Here is a 17,500-nt window from a genome sequence, read left to right on the forward strand (position 1 = left end):
CCCTGGCTTTTTTCATCACAGAACCAATAAAATATTCAACGCTGAAATCCTCATCACAATCTCTGAAAACAGTCTGGAATGTTGCTTGCCATGCATGGTTTGACCAGATCAGCACACACACACCAGGAAGAGTGTTAGACTTAAGCACTGGAATAAGAATAAATGACATTTTTAAGAAACAACAGGAAACTGATCAAAGTAAAACAATAATATTATTATCACTTGGTCATTTTCATGCACAGATGTCACTTAAGATACTTGAAAAAAAACATGGAAATCTGTGCCCTATTTGTAAAGATCCCTTTATAAAAAAACTAAACAACTTAACTGACTCCCTTAATAAGAGGTTTTGTCTAACAATGCAGATAAAAACAGTTGCTCACATCTTGAGAGTAATGACAGTCAAAATGACAGCCAGCCAGATATCAACACTTTCCACAAGATTTCTTCAGATAAGATGACTGGGACAATGAAATCAACAGAAATCTAGAGATCAATTAAATTTAATCATACCACAACCTGGTGTGTCCTGCAAAGCAACACAGAGCTGGAAAAGAAAGAGCATCACCATCTATCATACAAACCATTGCTCTTGCTGTGGAGAACCAGGTCACAGAAAAATCCATGGCTCTCGTATCACATGTCAGAGGATATGCCCTTAGGCAATGCCCTTAGGCGAAAAACAGTAAACGAAAAATGTTATTAGTTTAAAATTTACAACTTTTAGGTCTTCAACGGTGTGACCGGAACACGAGCAAACATGGTTTGGCAAAGATAACTTCCATGGAAACGACATAAACAAAGAAATATTTCATGCCTAAAATAAGCTTACCTCTTTTGACTTTCTCGTTGGAAACACCTCGGAACTACTGTTTAGTTTTTCTGTCGAGTCCATGTTGAGGGTGAGATCTTGATCATCAAAAGGTCCAATAGAACTTTTCCTTCACCGCCGAATAAACTCAAAAACAAAGCGCTCAAAAGCTCGAATTTGATCCGAGGCGCTGGCCAAGAAGATCGCAGTTCTGGGAACGAGAATGTTCGAGTCCTAGATTCTAGATTCTAGGACTTCCGGTCTTCATGTATGCAGTCGTGATGTTTCTATACACTGTCTGTGACTGTCATGGCGGTTGTCGAGGCAGGGTTCGAAGAATCCTTATGTCGGGCCTTAACGGGTCTCAATATGGAAACTGTTTCCCTACGTGTACAACAGAAAGAGGCGATAAGGAACAATGTTTTTTTAAGGAAAGACACTTTAATTATTTTGCAGACAGGCTTTGGCAAGTCGTTGATTTTTCAGTTGTTGCCCTTTGTTTTTGACTCGTGGCTTGGAGCAAAGAAATCTTTTATTTTGGTTGTTTCTCCTTTAAACGCCTTGATGAGAGATCAAACAGTCAAGCTGAACGATATGCAAGTTAGAAGTTTAGTGGTTCGGAAAACTGAGTCGTTAAGTGGTGTTGAAATTAACGAAATCAAGCAATGAAGTATAGAATAATTTATGGCCACCCAGAGGTATTTCTTGGAGAATTGGGTAAGTTATTGGATTGCGAAGAAGTGAGACGCCATATGTGAGCTATCGTGATTGATGAAGCAGATCTCATTGTAGAGTGGCAAGTATTTAACTCTTGTCTTTATTTCTTTCCAGTTACTTCGGCATAATCTATTGTAAAGATTTGTTTACGGTTTATCTTCATTTTAGTCTATGGTTTTGCTGGGCCGTTTGTGATTACGCTCAATCAATCGTCCATTTGTTAAACCGTTTCAGATTACGTTGAATCATTTGCCGATACCGTGACCCACTTGCGTTTGGACTGTTCCATTTCAGACTTGCCTGTTGTCACTTTCAGTTAGTCTTCTCTGTTTTAACAGTAATGACCAGACAATTTCCTATCTTCCCATTTCGTTTATTTTTTGAGCGAACCATTTGATAAAAGGCAATAAGACTACTTGTATTTAGGCTGCATCATTTCTAACTCATTTAGTCTCTTCTGCACTGCGCCAATAAACCAATTCACGTTGTTCTGTTCCTTTTGACATACTTCGCATTTTTTGCGGTGACGGCCGCCCATAAACTCAGGGAGCAAAACAAGCTGACACAATCGCATCTGTCGAGCACGTGATTCGAGCTTACGTAATACATCACATCTCCCCCTTTCTTAGGTACTACTACCGTCTAAGACTGAACAGTAATCACAAAACGAACGCAAAACGAAAACGTCAGGACCTTAACCTAAATACAATACAGCAGTCACTCGATTATCCAAGCAAAATATCCTGGCAGTGTAAACAATTGTCCATAACAACGATTGCAGCACAACGTTAATCACAATGTTAGTTAACTATATTGTTTCAATCAACCTGTCTGGCGTCTTGCGTACTCTACTTGATCGGCGCAATTGATTGGGACATACATCGGACAAGGAGGTTTTTACTAAAACTGCTTTTTTTCTGCTGGCAGATGAGAGTTATTCTCATTCTCCGACTGAACCTGATCCCTGGATTCCATTGGCTGCTGAACAAGCACACCCTCAGGAGGCTGAGGAGGGAAAGGAACGTAAAATGGTCTGTGGAACAGGGTCTGGAGCCACGCTCTGCGCTCTCGCTTCAGCGTTCTCCTCAGAAACTGCGCTGTCCTCACTATTACGTCTAATATGATAAAGATGACGCTTCCAAACGCGTCCGTCGCTCAGCACGACCACGTAGGACTTCGGCCCACTGCGTTCGGCAATGGAACCTGGCCACCACGTCTGTTCCTTCCGAAGATCTTTTACCAAGATTCTGTCACCTGGGTAGAACTCCCTAAATTTAGTGTGCGCATTGTGCGCTGCCTTCTGCTTCGCTTGTGAATCCATTACCTCCTCTTCAACCTTTGGACAAAGGAGGGTAAACGTTGCTTGAAGTTCGCGGCCCAGGAAAAGGCTAGCAGGTGTTCAACCTGTGGTAGGGTGTCTTGTTGAACGTTACGTTAGCAGGAAATTGGCAATACGTTGCTGGAAAGACATCTTGCTTCCTTTACTGGCTTTTATGTGATTCTTGAATGACTGGACCATCCGTTCGGCCAAACCATTACTGCCGGTATGATAGGGAGCAACACGGACGTGTTTGACACCGTTCAGCTTCAAGAAGTGACCGAGTTCTTCATTGCAAAACTGGGGACCATTGTCACTAACACAATGTACTGGGAGGCCATATTTAGCAAAGAGTTCCCGCAAGACAGCAATGGTTACTGTCCCTGATGTGTTTTCTCGCATGAAATAGATCTCAGGCCGGCGTGAATGTGCATCGATGAGAATAAAATAATGCCCCTCTTCGTCTTACGCGTAACCGACATGGATGCCGTGCCAAGGATTACTCGGCCATAATCATGGGGTTAGTGGAGCTAGGACTGACTGTTTCTTGACTTGTTGGCAGCTGTTACCATTGCGCACCGTTTGCTCCACCTCTTGGTCCATGTTAGGCCACCATACGTAGCTACGTCCCAGTTCTTTCATGCGAACAGCCCCAGAGTGTTCTATGTGCAACTCTTCGAGAACAGAGAATTCAAAACGGTGGTTGAAATAAGGTTGAAGGCGCAGATCATCCACGTGCTGAGGCCACCCTTGTTTGACGTAACCTAACACCTGCGATAGGATGGGGTCAACAACGGTGGCGTGGGTGATTTCCTTGTGCGTAATGGGTAATGAATGGATTGGTCGTTCTTCGACGTTATAGACAGCCTCCTCGTGGTCTGCCGTGGACGGCAAAGGCAAGCGAGATAGCGCATGCACCACTGCGTTTTGGCTTGACGGGACGAATTTAATGCTGTAATTGAAGGCTGCCAATGTTACTGCCCAACGCTGAAAACGTATCGCTGCCAGTGAGGGAATAGCTGACTTTGGACCCAAACTTCGCTCTAGGGACTGGTGTACCGTTCGTATCGTGAAGTAACGGCCGTACAGGTACAAGTGGAATCGCTTCAGGCCAAACATAATTGCTAAAGCTTCTTTGTCTATCTCTGCGTAGCGTTTCGTATGTTCATTTAGTGTACGAGAGGCGTAGGCAATTGGACGCCGTTTGCCGTCCGGGAACACATGCATTATGATTGCACCCAGGGGCGTAGCGTGAGATTTTGAAGGTGTACGTACACGAAGAATGTTTCGAGCGCCGAAGGGTCTGGGGGCATGCTGCCCCAGAAAATTTTGAAATTTAGGGTCTCGGAAATACCATTTCCGGCTATTTTCCAAGGACATTTCAAAAAATAAATGCGAAGGCTGTAGTAGTTAGTTGTTTATTTTACCCATGCGCTGAGTTTTTTCTGCAGCAAGCTACAACACAAGCAGGGGGTATACAGTATAATCAAAGAGCAAGATGTCGTTAACTCTGTTATAACATCATCATCATCATCATAACATATCCTTAAAAAATAACCGGGAACTGGGGGACTGGTGATACTGAAGACTGACACTGTGTGGGGGCTTCGAAGGGTAGAGTTGTTTTTTGCTTTCGTCCACTATTACGTTTTTTGCAGTTAAGGCCAATAGAGGGCGCCAACGTATCTGCAGGATCTTTTGCAAGTCAAGACCCCGGGACGCTACTCCCTAAGCAGTGATGCCCAGGGTCTTCTCAAGGTTCCTCACACCTGCATGGTGCAAGACCTTTGGAGACTTGGCAGTTGCTGTTGCAGTTCCCTGATTCTGGAACAGCCGTCCTCTTGCTATCACACCGAGTGCCTCTATTGATAATTTTAAAGGGAACTTGAAAACGCCAATTATCAACATGAAGAGAGTTTGTTTTCTAAGGATTCTGGGTAGATTTTGGTTCTAGACTCTTGAGTTCAAAATTCTGGATCCAACATGTTGTATTCGTTTGGTCACCTCTTTCGACACTTTTCAACAGCGTCCAACAATGTTGGATGATGTTTGATCCGTTTGGCCAGGCCTGTATGGGTTAATGAAAAGATACTGGAAATAATCACACACAGACACCACTTTAATTTGAAATTTAAAAAATTTGGCTAAAAATTGTGACTAAAAAAAATGGAATAAGGATTCCCGGATTTGAGCTGTACGCACGGGCGTACGTGCGTATATGGACGCTACGCCCCTGGCATCCAAACCATATGGGGACACGTCTACCGCTAACTCAATAGGGAGACTTGGGTTGTAATATGCTAACATCATTTCTGTTGTGAGCGCTCGTTTACTATCACAGAAGGCCTTGTCGCAGCTCGGTGCCCACTTCCGCGGCTTGTTACCTAGAAGCTGGAACAGGGGGTTGGCGAGAGTTGATAAATTGGGAATAAAGTTGGTCAGCGCCGCTAATATTCCCAAGAAGGAGCGTAGCTCAGACACGTTTTGTGGAATGGGTGCGTCCTTGATGGCCCTGACTTTTTCTTCTGTTGGCAGAAGACTTTTCTCAGAGAAGCGCAACCCAAAGTATACCACCGAAGGAGCTCTTCGGTAATTTGACACGTAACCCGTACTTCTGAAACTGCTTAAAACCGGCTTCCAGATTCTTCAGATGCTCGCTATCGTTGGCGCCTCCCACCAGCAGATCGTCCATTATCAAGCAGGTTTCTTCAATTCCTGCTAACACTTGCTCTATGAAACGTTGCCAAATAGCAGGGCTGGAAGAAATTCCAAATGGCAAGCGAGTGTATCGGAATAGTCCCTTGTGGGTGTTAATTGCGCACAATTCTTGAGATTCCTGACCTAAAACCAACTGCTGATACCCACTCCGAAGACCGATTTTCGTAAATTTCTTCCAAGAAGACACTCGGCCTCGGATTTTCTCCATCGTTGTTATCGGAAACTGCTCCGTCTGAATGGCGGGGTTCACAATGCCCTTATAATCACCACATATGAGCACTGACCCATCCCTTTTGGGAACACAAACAATGGGTATTACCCACCTGCTCACCTCTGCAGGTTTGAGAACCCCTTCCTGTTCTAGCCGTTTGAGTTCCTCTTCCACGGCGGAGAGAAGGGCTGAAGGTACTGGACGAGCCCGTTTGAACGCTGGCATATGCTTTCTTTTAGGTGCCATTTTGCCGTCACACCTTGGCCCGTTCCCAACTCAGGCTTGAAGATCTCAGCATACTGTCCCTTAAGACGTTCAACTCGGACATCTGTATTTTGACCCACCGAGAACTGGCCTTTGTTAGATGGAAAGAGGGTTTTCCAGTCCAAACGAACATCCATCAACCAGGATCTTCCGAGAAGCGGAGGGGCGTAGCGTTCTGCGCGCACAACTGGAAGTGGTAGTGTTGCCCGTTGCCTGTTGTGTTCAACGTGAACCATAATCTGCCCTGCAATGTCCAGCGGTATGCTAGCGTATGCATGGAATGACCTTTCAACCGGCTGTAAAGCCAGGTGTTTAAAATATCGCTCATAATCTTCGTAATTCAAATTGAGGCAGCTGCTCCAGTATCGACTTCCATGTGAAATTCAACATCTTCGATTTGAACGGGGAGTTTAACTGCGGGTGCGGCAAGTTTCGGCTTGTGTCTCAGATTTTAGGCTCTCCTCCAAGCTGAAAATGGACCCGAAAAATTCCTCTCTAGTGCCCTCCGATCCTCCTTCCTCGGAGTCCTGATCTGTGTGACGTAAGTGCTGTTTACTTACTTACTTACTTACTTACTTACTGCCCCCTGCGGAGCATAGGCCGTTGATGACTTTCCTCCACCGCACCCGGTTCTGGGCCCTTCTACAAAGTTCTGTCCAGCTCAGCCCACTGTCCTTCACCTCACCCCTAAATCTCTCCTCCAGCTGTTTTTAGGGCGCCCTCGTTTCCTCTTCCCCTGGGGGTTCCATGAAAGAGCATGCCGCGTGGTGTTACTCGCTGGCTTCCGTAGAGTGTGGCCTATCCAGCCTCACTTCCTCCTTCTTACTTGTAGCGGAATTAGCTCTTCTTCCTCCCATTCCCACAGCTGCTCGTTGGTTACCTTATCCTTCCAGCAAATGCCAAGAATTCTTCTGAGACAGTTATTAACAAAACTCTGTACTCTACTTTGTATCCTCTTCGTTGTTCTCCAGGTTTCTGACCCGTAGAGCAGAACAGTCTTCACATTTGATCTAAATATGCGAAGTTTGGTTCTCACAGATAGCTCTTTCGATGCCCATACCTTCTTCAACATGATAAACACTGCTCTAGCCTTTCCAATCCTTGTAAGTGCATCCTTGTCCGTACCCCCAAGTGTGTCTAAAACGCTCCCGAGATATGAAAACTCTTTGACATTCTCCAACGGCTGTCCCTCGACCACAACATTTACCTCACTTGTGGTGTTCATCCTTAATACTTAAGTCTTCACCCTGTTAATCCTCAGACCCAGTTTAGCCGGTTCCTCTGCTAGCCTTAAAGTTTTGTCCTGCATTTGTAGATGGTTGTGGGAGAGCAGGGCAAGGTCATCCGCATAATCCAGATCTCCAACTGCTCCCATGGGGTCCACTGTATTACGTTGTTACCTGCTTTGGTTACCGATGTCATTATCCAATCAATGGCCAGTAGAAATAGAAAGGGTGATAGCAGACAACCTTGTCCCACCCCTGTCCTCACTTCGAATGAATCTGAAAGCTGACCCTCATGGGCTACCCGACAAGTAAAACCTTCATAGCTAGACTTAATCAATGTAACAAGCTTCTCTGGGATGCAATAATTAAAAGCGCAAGAGCTTCCAAAGAGTCTCACGATCTGCACTATCAAACGCCTTCTCATAGTCCACAAACGTGGACCCGCTAAATGACACTTGAAACACTCTAAATCTATGTACTTGCAGTCATCTGGAGCGTAATTGGTTAGTCCGCAGCGAAAACACGGTTTCTTCTGATTCCCCGCCTAATGAGGTTGTTTACGATTTCCACCTTGATGCCGACCGAACGAGCGACCGCGTGACCACCCGTTGTCACGTTCCACCGTATGTACGCTCGAGGACAAGTTTTCATCTTACGATGTTGCTCCAAGGTCTCGTACGTCTTTCTGTGTTATCTCCTGGGCAATGGCCTGCTCTGAGCGAAGCCCACAGATGAAACGATCACGCAAACTATCATGTAATGTTCGTTAGTGAACTCGCATGTCCCTGCAAGACTTTTTAGCTCTCTCACGAAATCAACGATGCTTTGTCCCGGTTTTTCGGAAGAGGAATGGAACCTGTATCTTTCTGCCACTTTTAAGGGAATGGGTTTGTAATGACCACGCAGTAACGTTCATAGCTGGGCGTAGGTCTTCGTGTTTGGCGCGTCGGCGAAAAATAGATCTGCTACCAATAGAAGTGAGAAGTATCGCTCTTCGTTTAGCGGCACTGCCCGTGTCGTTCTTAATGCCGTAGGCAATAAAATACTCCTGTGGCCGTTCAAGATAACTCTTGATATCTTCAGAGTCCGGATTAACCGCATCAAAGGACGATCTGCCCGACATGTCGCTTGGTTGTCGTTGAGATGATCTCCTGGATTTAACAGCTGGATTTGGCGGTAATCCTTCGTTCGTCGATGAAGATTTTTCGTTCTCCAGTTTATCCTCGTCGCCACTGTAACGTATCTTGTCGTTCCGTACTTGGAAAGGATGGAAACGGCAATCTAATTCCAGGTAAATTTATTTATAAACGATTTACACAACAACTCAGAAAGCAAAACAAGCTGACGCAATCGCACCTGACGAGCACGAGATACGAGCTTACGTAATACATCAAACCTCCTAACTCAACAAAAATTGAAGACAAGTGTTGTAACAGTATAGCAAAAAAAGTGATTCATATGGTTACATTTTGACATTCATTCTCTTCAAGGCCACCGCACACTAGCCGATTTTTTGTCGTATAATTAAACACAGGTTTTTTATCGGTTGGGTAATATGTTGTGAAGGAATTTCCATGTAATTTTGCCAACCCCCCCCCCCCCCCTCCCCTTCTCCCCCCATGCACTAATAAACGAAAGCTCCCTAAGTTAGGGCTGTCCACATCATGCTCAAAAAGTCACACTACTATGCTCAAATTTTCTCCTCCGAGTCGCTTATTTTTTTACCTCAAATAATATACAATCGCTTGTTAATTTTCGCTATCCTTTATTGCTTATATGGATGATTGTTACAGAATATCGCACATCAGTGCCTAATCTCAAATATTCTCTAATGAAAAATGGCATCCTATACAAAACCAGCCTTTACTAAGATAAATCTTTAAAAACATTCCCCTAATTTAATATAGAAAAGGGAGGTCTTTGAAAGATATAATCATCTGAGCAAAGCTCAGAGGTGTTTGAATTTGCTACCTCGACCAATAAGAGTCGTGTTTGGCCTGCTTACACCTTTTGACACATCACTGTTATGCTCTGAAAGGGGTGGGGGGAGGGTTGGACCCCTCAGTAACTTTCTACGCCATAGGTGTGGAAGGCGAGTACCGCTGACGTGAGCTCTTAAGGGAGTCCGGGATCATGCCCCTGAAATATTTATTTTCCGATTTTCCCTCTAAAACGCCATTTCAGCATCACTGAGACATGAAAAGCATTGTGAAGGCATGAAATAGAATCTGGAAAGTACAAATGCTACTCAAAGGGGGGTTACAACCCCCTCAACCCTTTCCCTGGATCCGCCTCTTCTCATGCCTCACTGTCATGCTCAAAATTATACCGGTGTAAGGTGGACAGCCCTATCAGGGAACCAGCAACGCTGTTCTCAACTACGGCCCGAATACAATCATGTTTTCCGTCATCAGCGTGGGCCCTGCAGTTCAGCCTTAACAATGCATCCGCTATGTTGATTTTCCTGACCTGTAGACCACCTATAAAGTTGAAAATCTGCAATCGAAGAACCCACCTTTCCAATCGAGTTAAAGGTTTTGATGTTGGTGAGTATATCTACCCCTAGTGGTTTATTATCCGTACTGTTTCCCCGGAGGCGGCGTGGTCCAGTGGTTAGAGCGTTGGATTTGCAAGCAGTTGCCCCCGGTTCAAATCCCATTCTATCCTGTGGTTTAGATTTGTTTCCGGTTGTCCGGGATTCAACTCTATCGCGCTTTGTAAATAGCCAACTGGTTGCCTCCTAAGTTTCTTTCAGATTATTAAAAGTCGGGTGCCTGTGAACTAGCTTGAGAGCTATGTGCACTTCCACTATAAAGAAACCCTCTTACAAAAACAAGCGTTCGCAAGCCTATACAAAAGCCAGGGCTTCCTTTTGACTATATCACCTTTCTACGTAAGTCAAATGTCTTGAGGCATAAGTAATCACTCTCTGCTCATCACTCTGCAATTGGGTCAACACAGCTCCAAGACCCACCATTGATGCGTTTGCCATGATCCTTATTCTACCGGTTCTGAAATACGCCAGGACTCATTTGTTCAAATGATGGTTAGCGCTGTCCACCGGATAAATCACTATCCAGTGGATAAGTAATAGCGAAACCAATTGAGTTATCCAGTGGATAGTGATTTATCCGGTGGATAGCGCTATCCATCGTTTGAACAACTGGGCCCGGGACAGTTGTGTTGGTGATCAGCTCCTTTAACTTTTCAAATGCTGCATGCTGTTTCTAGTGCCACTTGAATTCCACATTTTCGCGAAGCAATCTCTGGATAGGTTCTGCAACAGATGACAGTTCTGGGACAAACTTTGGCACTAACTGGACACAGAAGACGCAGGAAAGATCTAGCTTTGCTGGCGTTCTGCGGGAGGATCTGCCTGTACATTTGCAGCAATCTTCTCTTCACTGGGCTTCACACCATTCGGCGATGCCTCACGACCGTAGAATGTCAGTCTCGATAACCTTAACCCACACTTGGTTTCTTTCAGAGTCAAACCAGCTGTCTTCAACCGATCGAGAAAAACCCTTCATGGTGCTGTTTAAGGCCCTTCCCATGGATTACCAGGGCATGTAATGTTGTCCACACCATAACAACCACGCTGTACATCCAGGATAATTTGTTGATACTTTTCGAGGTGCTGAGGTCAGCCCGAACTTGAAATTGAAGTGACTCCTTCGCATGGGTTGTGCTACAGGTTTTCCTTTAATAAACTAGCACACTGAGCATGAAATACTTCGCAGATATTTGCAGATTTCCGCGATCCCTGAGTAAATAATTGATAATAATTATAATAATTCTTGCGGCTAATAGCCGTTGCAAAGTACAGCAACGACACAGCTCAACAAGGTCGAACCGAAAGCGACATATTGGGCAGTTCGTCTGCTAGGCTGATTTTGTTTTTATGAAGGGAGATGGTACAACTCTGCTTTGTCGTGACACTGCTGAGAAATTGAGCCTGTTACGCGTTAGGCCTACTCTGGGACCTAAAGTCGCCTTAAGTCGCCTAAAGTCGCCTTAAGTCGCTTTAAATCGCCTTAAGTCAGAAGTTAAAATTTTAAATAATAATAAATAATAATAATAATAATATAATAATAATAATAATAATAATAATAATTATTATTATTATTATTATTATTATTATTATTATTATTATTATTATTATTCCAACAACAGCAATTGCCTGAGAATATAGCCGAAATTTGGTGATGCTACCACTGGATATTGCTTCTGATTGGTGGAATCAAATTTCCTATGCAGTTCAACCAATCAGAAGCACTACCCAAATCTGGTTTGTGACGCCACATCAGTATGGAATTTGTGCGCTCCTTTCTCAAACGTCATTTGGCGGGGAAACCAGTGGTAGTGTCGCTAAATGTCGTCTGTTTTCTCAGGCTACAACAACAAAAGTAATAAAACATAAGGATTCTGTTTATATAGAAGAGGGGAAGGGGTCCCTTAACAGCAGAGGTATTCCTTAAAGACTTTCAGGTCCCATAACTTTCTGCAGACATCTGCTGCAAACATGTTTGGCTCCACAGGAGGGGAGGCTAGGCATTAAACTAAGAAAAGATTTTCTGTTAAAATGCTTCATCCCAGCTACCAGGGAATTTGCGGATATTTAAGTCACTAACCTTTGATAAAACATTGGATGTAAGTTCCTGAGAATCATAGGAAGAAATGTCAAACCTCCCTCCTACCTGAAATCAATCCTTTCCCCGATTGTCCTCATGAGGCATTAACATGCAAGGAACTGGTATTAGAGAAGTACAGAATTCACAGTTTTCCATCTTCAGAACATTTATTGCTTGAAAATTTAATCTCTTGGTTTAACAAATAAATAAACTTGTAATTTCACATTGAAAGTGTAGCTGGAGGTGTGGCTTGCATAAAAAAAGCCATTTCATACTGCTAATATTGTGGTAAATCAATATTCTAGATCTCTATTTAGTATTTAAAAGCTGAGAAAAAACAGTGAAAATCAGAAAAGATGAAAGCTATTCTAGAGTCAAGCTCAGTTAATGATCACTTAAACGTTGAGCAAGCAAGCTTGAACATCATAAGCTTATGCAGAGGCCACTGTCAATATGTACTTTTTGCATGTTGCAGGTTAAATGTCACTAATGTATAAGATAGTTTTTGCACCTGTTCATTCGAGTTAAAGGTCTAGTCAACTGCAACATAAGGCTACAATCTACTTGAAATACCCGGTAGACTCATTCAAACTCATTTACGAATTTTCAACCCGCAACATCCCAGAACCTGCATTTGAGCTCATAGTACTAGACTTTTAAGATTACTTACCCGACGTAAATGACAAGACATAAAATCAGCCCATTGCCCCGCACACACCTCTAAGCTGAGTTCAATCCACTGAACATTTCCAAACCTTCATGTTCAGGAACTTTCCATCTTTAAAATCACGAGTTGATAAGTTTAAGTCCTAAGATTAAGTCAATCGATGAACAGGAGCTGAAATCAACCCAAGCATTGTTGCTGCAATATCTGCCTGACATGGCTTAAAAGGAGCGAACATAATTCTTGCTATCACCCATTAAACGAAAAGGTGCAAAGGATTTAAAACGGTCTGCTACACTAGCCCATTTCTTTTTGCTTCTTGGCCTGGTAAACATGGCTGACAATTCCCAATGTTTCGACCAAGTGACTTTTAATTCCGCACGAGACCTTCTCGACTAAAACAAACACGTGCACACGCGCGTAAAAACAATCAGCTTTCACACCCCCTCCCTTCGAGATAAATTGTCACAAGTTTGCAATATTCTTATTAATTATTTTACAGATTAAAATTAACATTGCATACTATTCCACCATCTTAAATATTTCCTTGAATTATCCAGCCTATATTTTCTCCCACAAACGCATATATTTCTAAAAGTTTCAGGCTTTTGACCGTAATCACCCCAATTTTTACACCCAAAACCATCTGGCATATTCCTTTATCTGATTCAACACTTAATTCCCTTGAAACAAAAACTTTAACTTTAAATTTAAAATCCTTACTTAGTATAAAACATTTTTAGCTTAAGTTAAAAATTCAAGAAAACTTTACTGATGAAAATAATAAATTCAGTCAGCAATATTCTTACAACACATTAAAGAATTGAAATGCTTCCCAAACTACAATTGTAGCATGGTTTTGACTACTCAAGCACCTCATTTGGCGGTAAAAGTGTTGGGACAAAGGCTGCAAGCCAAGACATCAAGGACATATAAGGAACTGTTAAATGGTGTAGGTCTTCTTGAGGGTTAAACTGTGTTGATACAGCGGCTAATTCTCTTTTTAAAAGTACATTTTCAACATATCATCAATGATGAATTGCTAAAGTGCCGTTTAGTTCACGTGTTCGCTTTTCCCACAAGGCAAAAGCATGAGGTTTTTATATCGGAGTGTTACTCGCAGATAGTACGCGGGCCGTACTGTGGAACACGACCAACTAAAGTAACTTTCATGCAACATCACTAGCACGTTTTTCATGTTGTCTATGTAAAACAAATTAATGAGCCTGTTTGAATCTTGCAAGCAAGATGCAATTAAGTTGGGGATCCTCTTTTTTTCCATTGATTTATGTGGCGCAAGAGCGAACATAAGTCAACGGGAAAAAAACCCAGTTAGTAAGGAGTATTTCTCGGATACTAAGGTGCTGAAACACCCTTAAGCCATTTTAGCGATCATTTTTTTAGCGATAGAAAGTGACATTGAAGGTGAATCAACGCTTGTCATCTTACTGGTTCAACGATGAAAACTTATCGTGATGCACGTGCGGAACACATTTTAGTGCATGTCTTTGCCGCAAACGCAAAATGCACGTGCTGCAAGTGCGACACAAACCTTATTCACCCTCTTTGTTATTGGCTTTATAAGAGAACATAACGGTACACTCCTTTGCCGCAAGCGCAAAACGACCCAATTTCATGTTTGACGACAACATGAACAGTAAATCGTCCGGCACCGTTGCGCCCGCAGAGGTAAAATGCCGTGGAGGCGTTATTGTATCTATCGAATTAAATAGCATTGCAGACGAAGATGATGTTTTTTTTTTTTACCAGATAAATTCATGGCTGTCACAACAGGGCCCTCAAGGAATAAATTGGTATATTGACGAAGTTTAACGGGAAGCGGCAACAACAATGCCGCAATATTAGCCGCGGTTACACGACCCTAGGAAAACACGATTTAAGTAGGGAAAGAAATTTTACCTACGTAAATTAGGTGCGGTTACACGGGGCACTTTTACCGCGGTAAATACGGGAAACTGCGTTTAGTGCGTGTGACTGACATTTCCCCAAGGTAAACTTCCCATGGTAAATTTCCAGGGATACGTCAAAAAGATCAGACGAAGCGCCCATGAAGTCTAACGTGGTAAGTTGAAAAGGTGTTTTGATGCCCGAAGTTCAAGAGCCAATCACGATGCTGATGAGTGTGAGGCACCACGAGATAATTTACTATGGGAAATGGTATTTACCATGGTGTGTGTAACCGCACCTAACAGCTGGGGCTTTCATTTGCCTCAGTAAGGTTACACGTAACAAAGGAAACGTGTAGCTTTTTCGCGGATGTTGTTGTTTATGGCCCGAATAAAAAGACAGAAGAACCGTTTCTAACAGATACACTATCAAACTCTTCGCCCGTTGCGTCTGCATGAATTGCGTGGATTTCGCCCCGACCACAATACTGGTTTCAGTGGTTTCTTAAGAGCAGAGTACTTGACCACTGGTGGCAGGAAATTTTACGGGTTTCGAGGCATCAATTGTAATTTCAACTACCAGCTGAACACCTTCTCATTGGTGGGTTTACCTGGGAGCGAAACGACTCTTCAATCCACCTTGGGTTTTATGTGGGGTTATTTTCTATTGGTAAAGAATACATGGGCGGATCCAGGCTATTTCTTAGGAGGGAGTGCACCATTAAGGAATGGCGTAGCTGATTAGTGACGTTTATTTTTTGCAGAATACTAGTTGTATTAGAAAGCTACAGGTCATCTATGGGGGTAGGGGTGCGCACCCCCTGCACCGTCCCCTAGATCCGCCCCTGATTTCACTTAGGTAAAATAGGTTTCACGATAAAGGGCAATTTTCCCTTGGTAAACCTTACATTTACCTGGGTAAAGTTGCCTGGTGTAACGTCAGCTATTGTTGTCTGGTGTTGTCGTTGCTGTACCCGTCGACTTTTTTCTGACCTTCACCCATACGGATTTCACGTGACGTCATCGACGCCATGTTGGTGGACGAAAACACAAGATCTCTCAGTAGCTCCTTTTGTTCGTCCACCACCGATTGTACATTGCAACGTTGGTGAGTGTCTCTAGAGGCTGGTTTCAAACCACCTTTTGATGTTAACAGAGTAAACAGATCATTTCTCTCTTTCTTGTTGAGAATGGATTACCCACATTCTCCAAATATGAAAATGGATAGTTCACAGGATCCGATTATATCAGGGAATATTGTTAATAATAATTCCTTTCAGGGCAAATAAAATATTAACCAGAAATAGATTATTACATTTTATTGAGGAAAACTATAACGACTAACAATAACGTCGTCGAGAGGATTTTGCTGAACACTAAAAGAAATTTAATGAATGCAACATCGCGCATATACTTCGAAATATATTAGAATCTTTCTCGTTGAGAAACTATACAAATTTGAGCGAACGTGAACATGAAATAAATGTTCTAATTTTTTTTGGCATCTTGACTTTTGTTTTCAATTGCAAAATATGTAATACGAACGACTGTACAAACGTATGGGAAAATGAGTGAAGAAAAAATATTCTTCGTACCGCCTTTAATTTATTTACAGTATGAAAGAGGTTGGCGAAATTTATTCCTTTTTATCCAATTTTTTCCTCATAAAATTCGAAACTGCTATTTTTTCACTTTTTCTTTCTTTTGGGATTCGATCGCAAACGAGCGAGTAAATACAACGACGAATAGACAGTAAACAAAGAAAAATACGTATCATAGTTTACATTCTGAACGTGAAAAATGTCCACGTATAAATATCAACCAACAATATGGACGTCAAGAACAATTATTCATTTTAAGTGGGGGCCAATGGCTATTAATACTAAGGAATTGGATCAAATGGTTGAAAATTTTTTGTAGGGTCTCTTTCGAGACAACGAGTCATCTTCCACTTTTAACGTTACGTAAACCACCCAAAGCCATTATGCATTGACTGCTTCCTGCGTACCCAGATGCAAGTCACCGAATAATCTTTCCGCGTGTCGTTCATTCACTTGGTGCAGAGTAGAATGGATGTCGACAAACTGGACAGGTGCGACTGCAAAGAAAAACAGTAAAATACAAGGAAAAGTTTGAAAAATAGTTATAATTCATAAGAGTGCCAGACAAAGGAAACTTGGTATTCAGGTCACATCCATACCCTTCTAAATCCTGCCCAGCTGCAAGTCAACTAATTATCTTTCCGCGTGTCATTCATTCACTTGGTGAAGAGTAGAGCGGATGTCGACAAACTGGACAAGTGCGACTGCGAAGCAAAACAGAAAAGAAAAGGAAAAACTTGAAAAAATAATACGACTAATTTATACCAGACAAAGCCAAAAGGAAACTTGGTATTAAATGGTCGAGAGAGCAGAAAGTAAATTGTAACTTTTAAAAAGATGACATTTTTTATGCACGCTTCGCTTAGTTGTTACGTTGTTCTAACGGTTTTTCAAACACTTCGTCACTGACGACGATGTTCGTAACATCGAAACATGTCTTATAAATTTAAAAACGTGGTCACCTTTTTAAAACTCGGTATTTAGGTCACATCCATACCCCTCGCTTTCAATAAGTTGAAATCTTACCCAAGTAGAATTCGGGATGTAAATTTCAGAATGACTATTCCGCCAATCGCACAGGAAAGTACTTTTAAACCACACGAAATGGATAGTTTTCACAATAAAATTTGTTTAAAAATTTCTTCATTTACATTCGAGACATACAGCCGAATTTAAGTTGTATCAGAGTCAACACAGAATTTTCAGGCGAATGTATGAAAAAGTAAAACCTAGCTTTAGGTGTATGGAATTTTTGGACCGATGGCAAATGACCAATGAGACCATGACGAAACGAAAAGGACTTCAGGTCTCTCGGCATTTTGGAGAATAAAGTTTCCTTTAAATGGGGGATCGATATTTATTTCCCTTCTAATTACGCTGCCTTAAACAAATAGCGGACAATTAATTATTCCATATTACTATATATGGCAAG

General features: G+C 42.4%; 2 protein-coding genes across 2 annotated transcripts in view; both read right to left on the reverse strand.

Annotated features, from left to right (window-relative positions):
* Positions 1–6,847: 6,847 nt before the first annotated feature.
* On the reverse strand, positions 6,848–7,264 carry LOC137988023 (uncharacterized). Its single transcript, XM_068834088.1, has one exon. The coding sequence runs from the start codon at positions 7,262–7,264 to the stop codon at positions 6,848–6,850; it is 417 nt and encodes a 138-aa protein (XP_068690189.1).
* An 8,513-nt stretch (positions 7,265–15,777) lies between these two features.
* LOC137988039 (uncharacterized) overlaps positions 15,778–17,500 on the reverse strand; it is a 14,738-nt gene continuing 13,015 nt past the window's right edge. Inside the window, exons 7-8 of the mRNA XM_068834107.1 lie at positions 16,668–16,772; positions 15,778–16,565 (exon numbers count right to left, since the gene is read on the reverse strand). Coding sequence (XP_068690208.1) covers positions 16,721–16,772 — 52 coding nt within the window. The 3' untranslated portion in view covers positions 15,778–16,565; positions 16,668–16,720. The remainder of the gene's footprint in view (positions 16,566–16,667; positions 16,773–17,500) is intronic.

Source organism: Montipora foliosa, unplaced genomic scaffold (assembly GCF_036669935.1).
Source record: "Montipora foliosa isolate CH-2021 unplaced genomic scaffold, ASM3666993v2 scaffold_403, whole genome shotgun sequence".
Lineage (NCBI taxonomy): Eukaryota > Metazoa > Cnidaria > Anthozoa > Scleractinia > Acroporidae > Montipora > Montipora foliosa.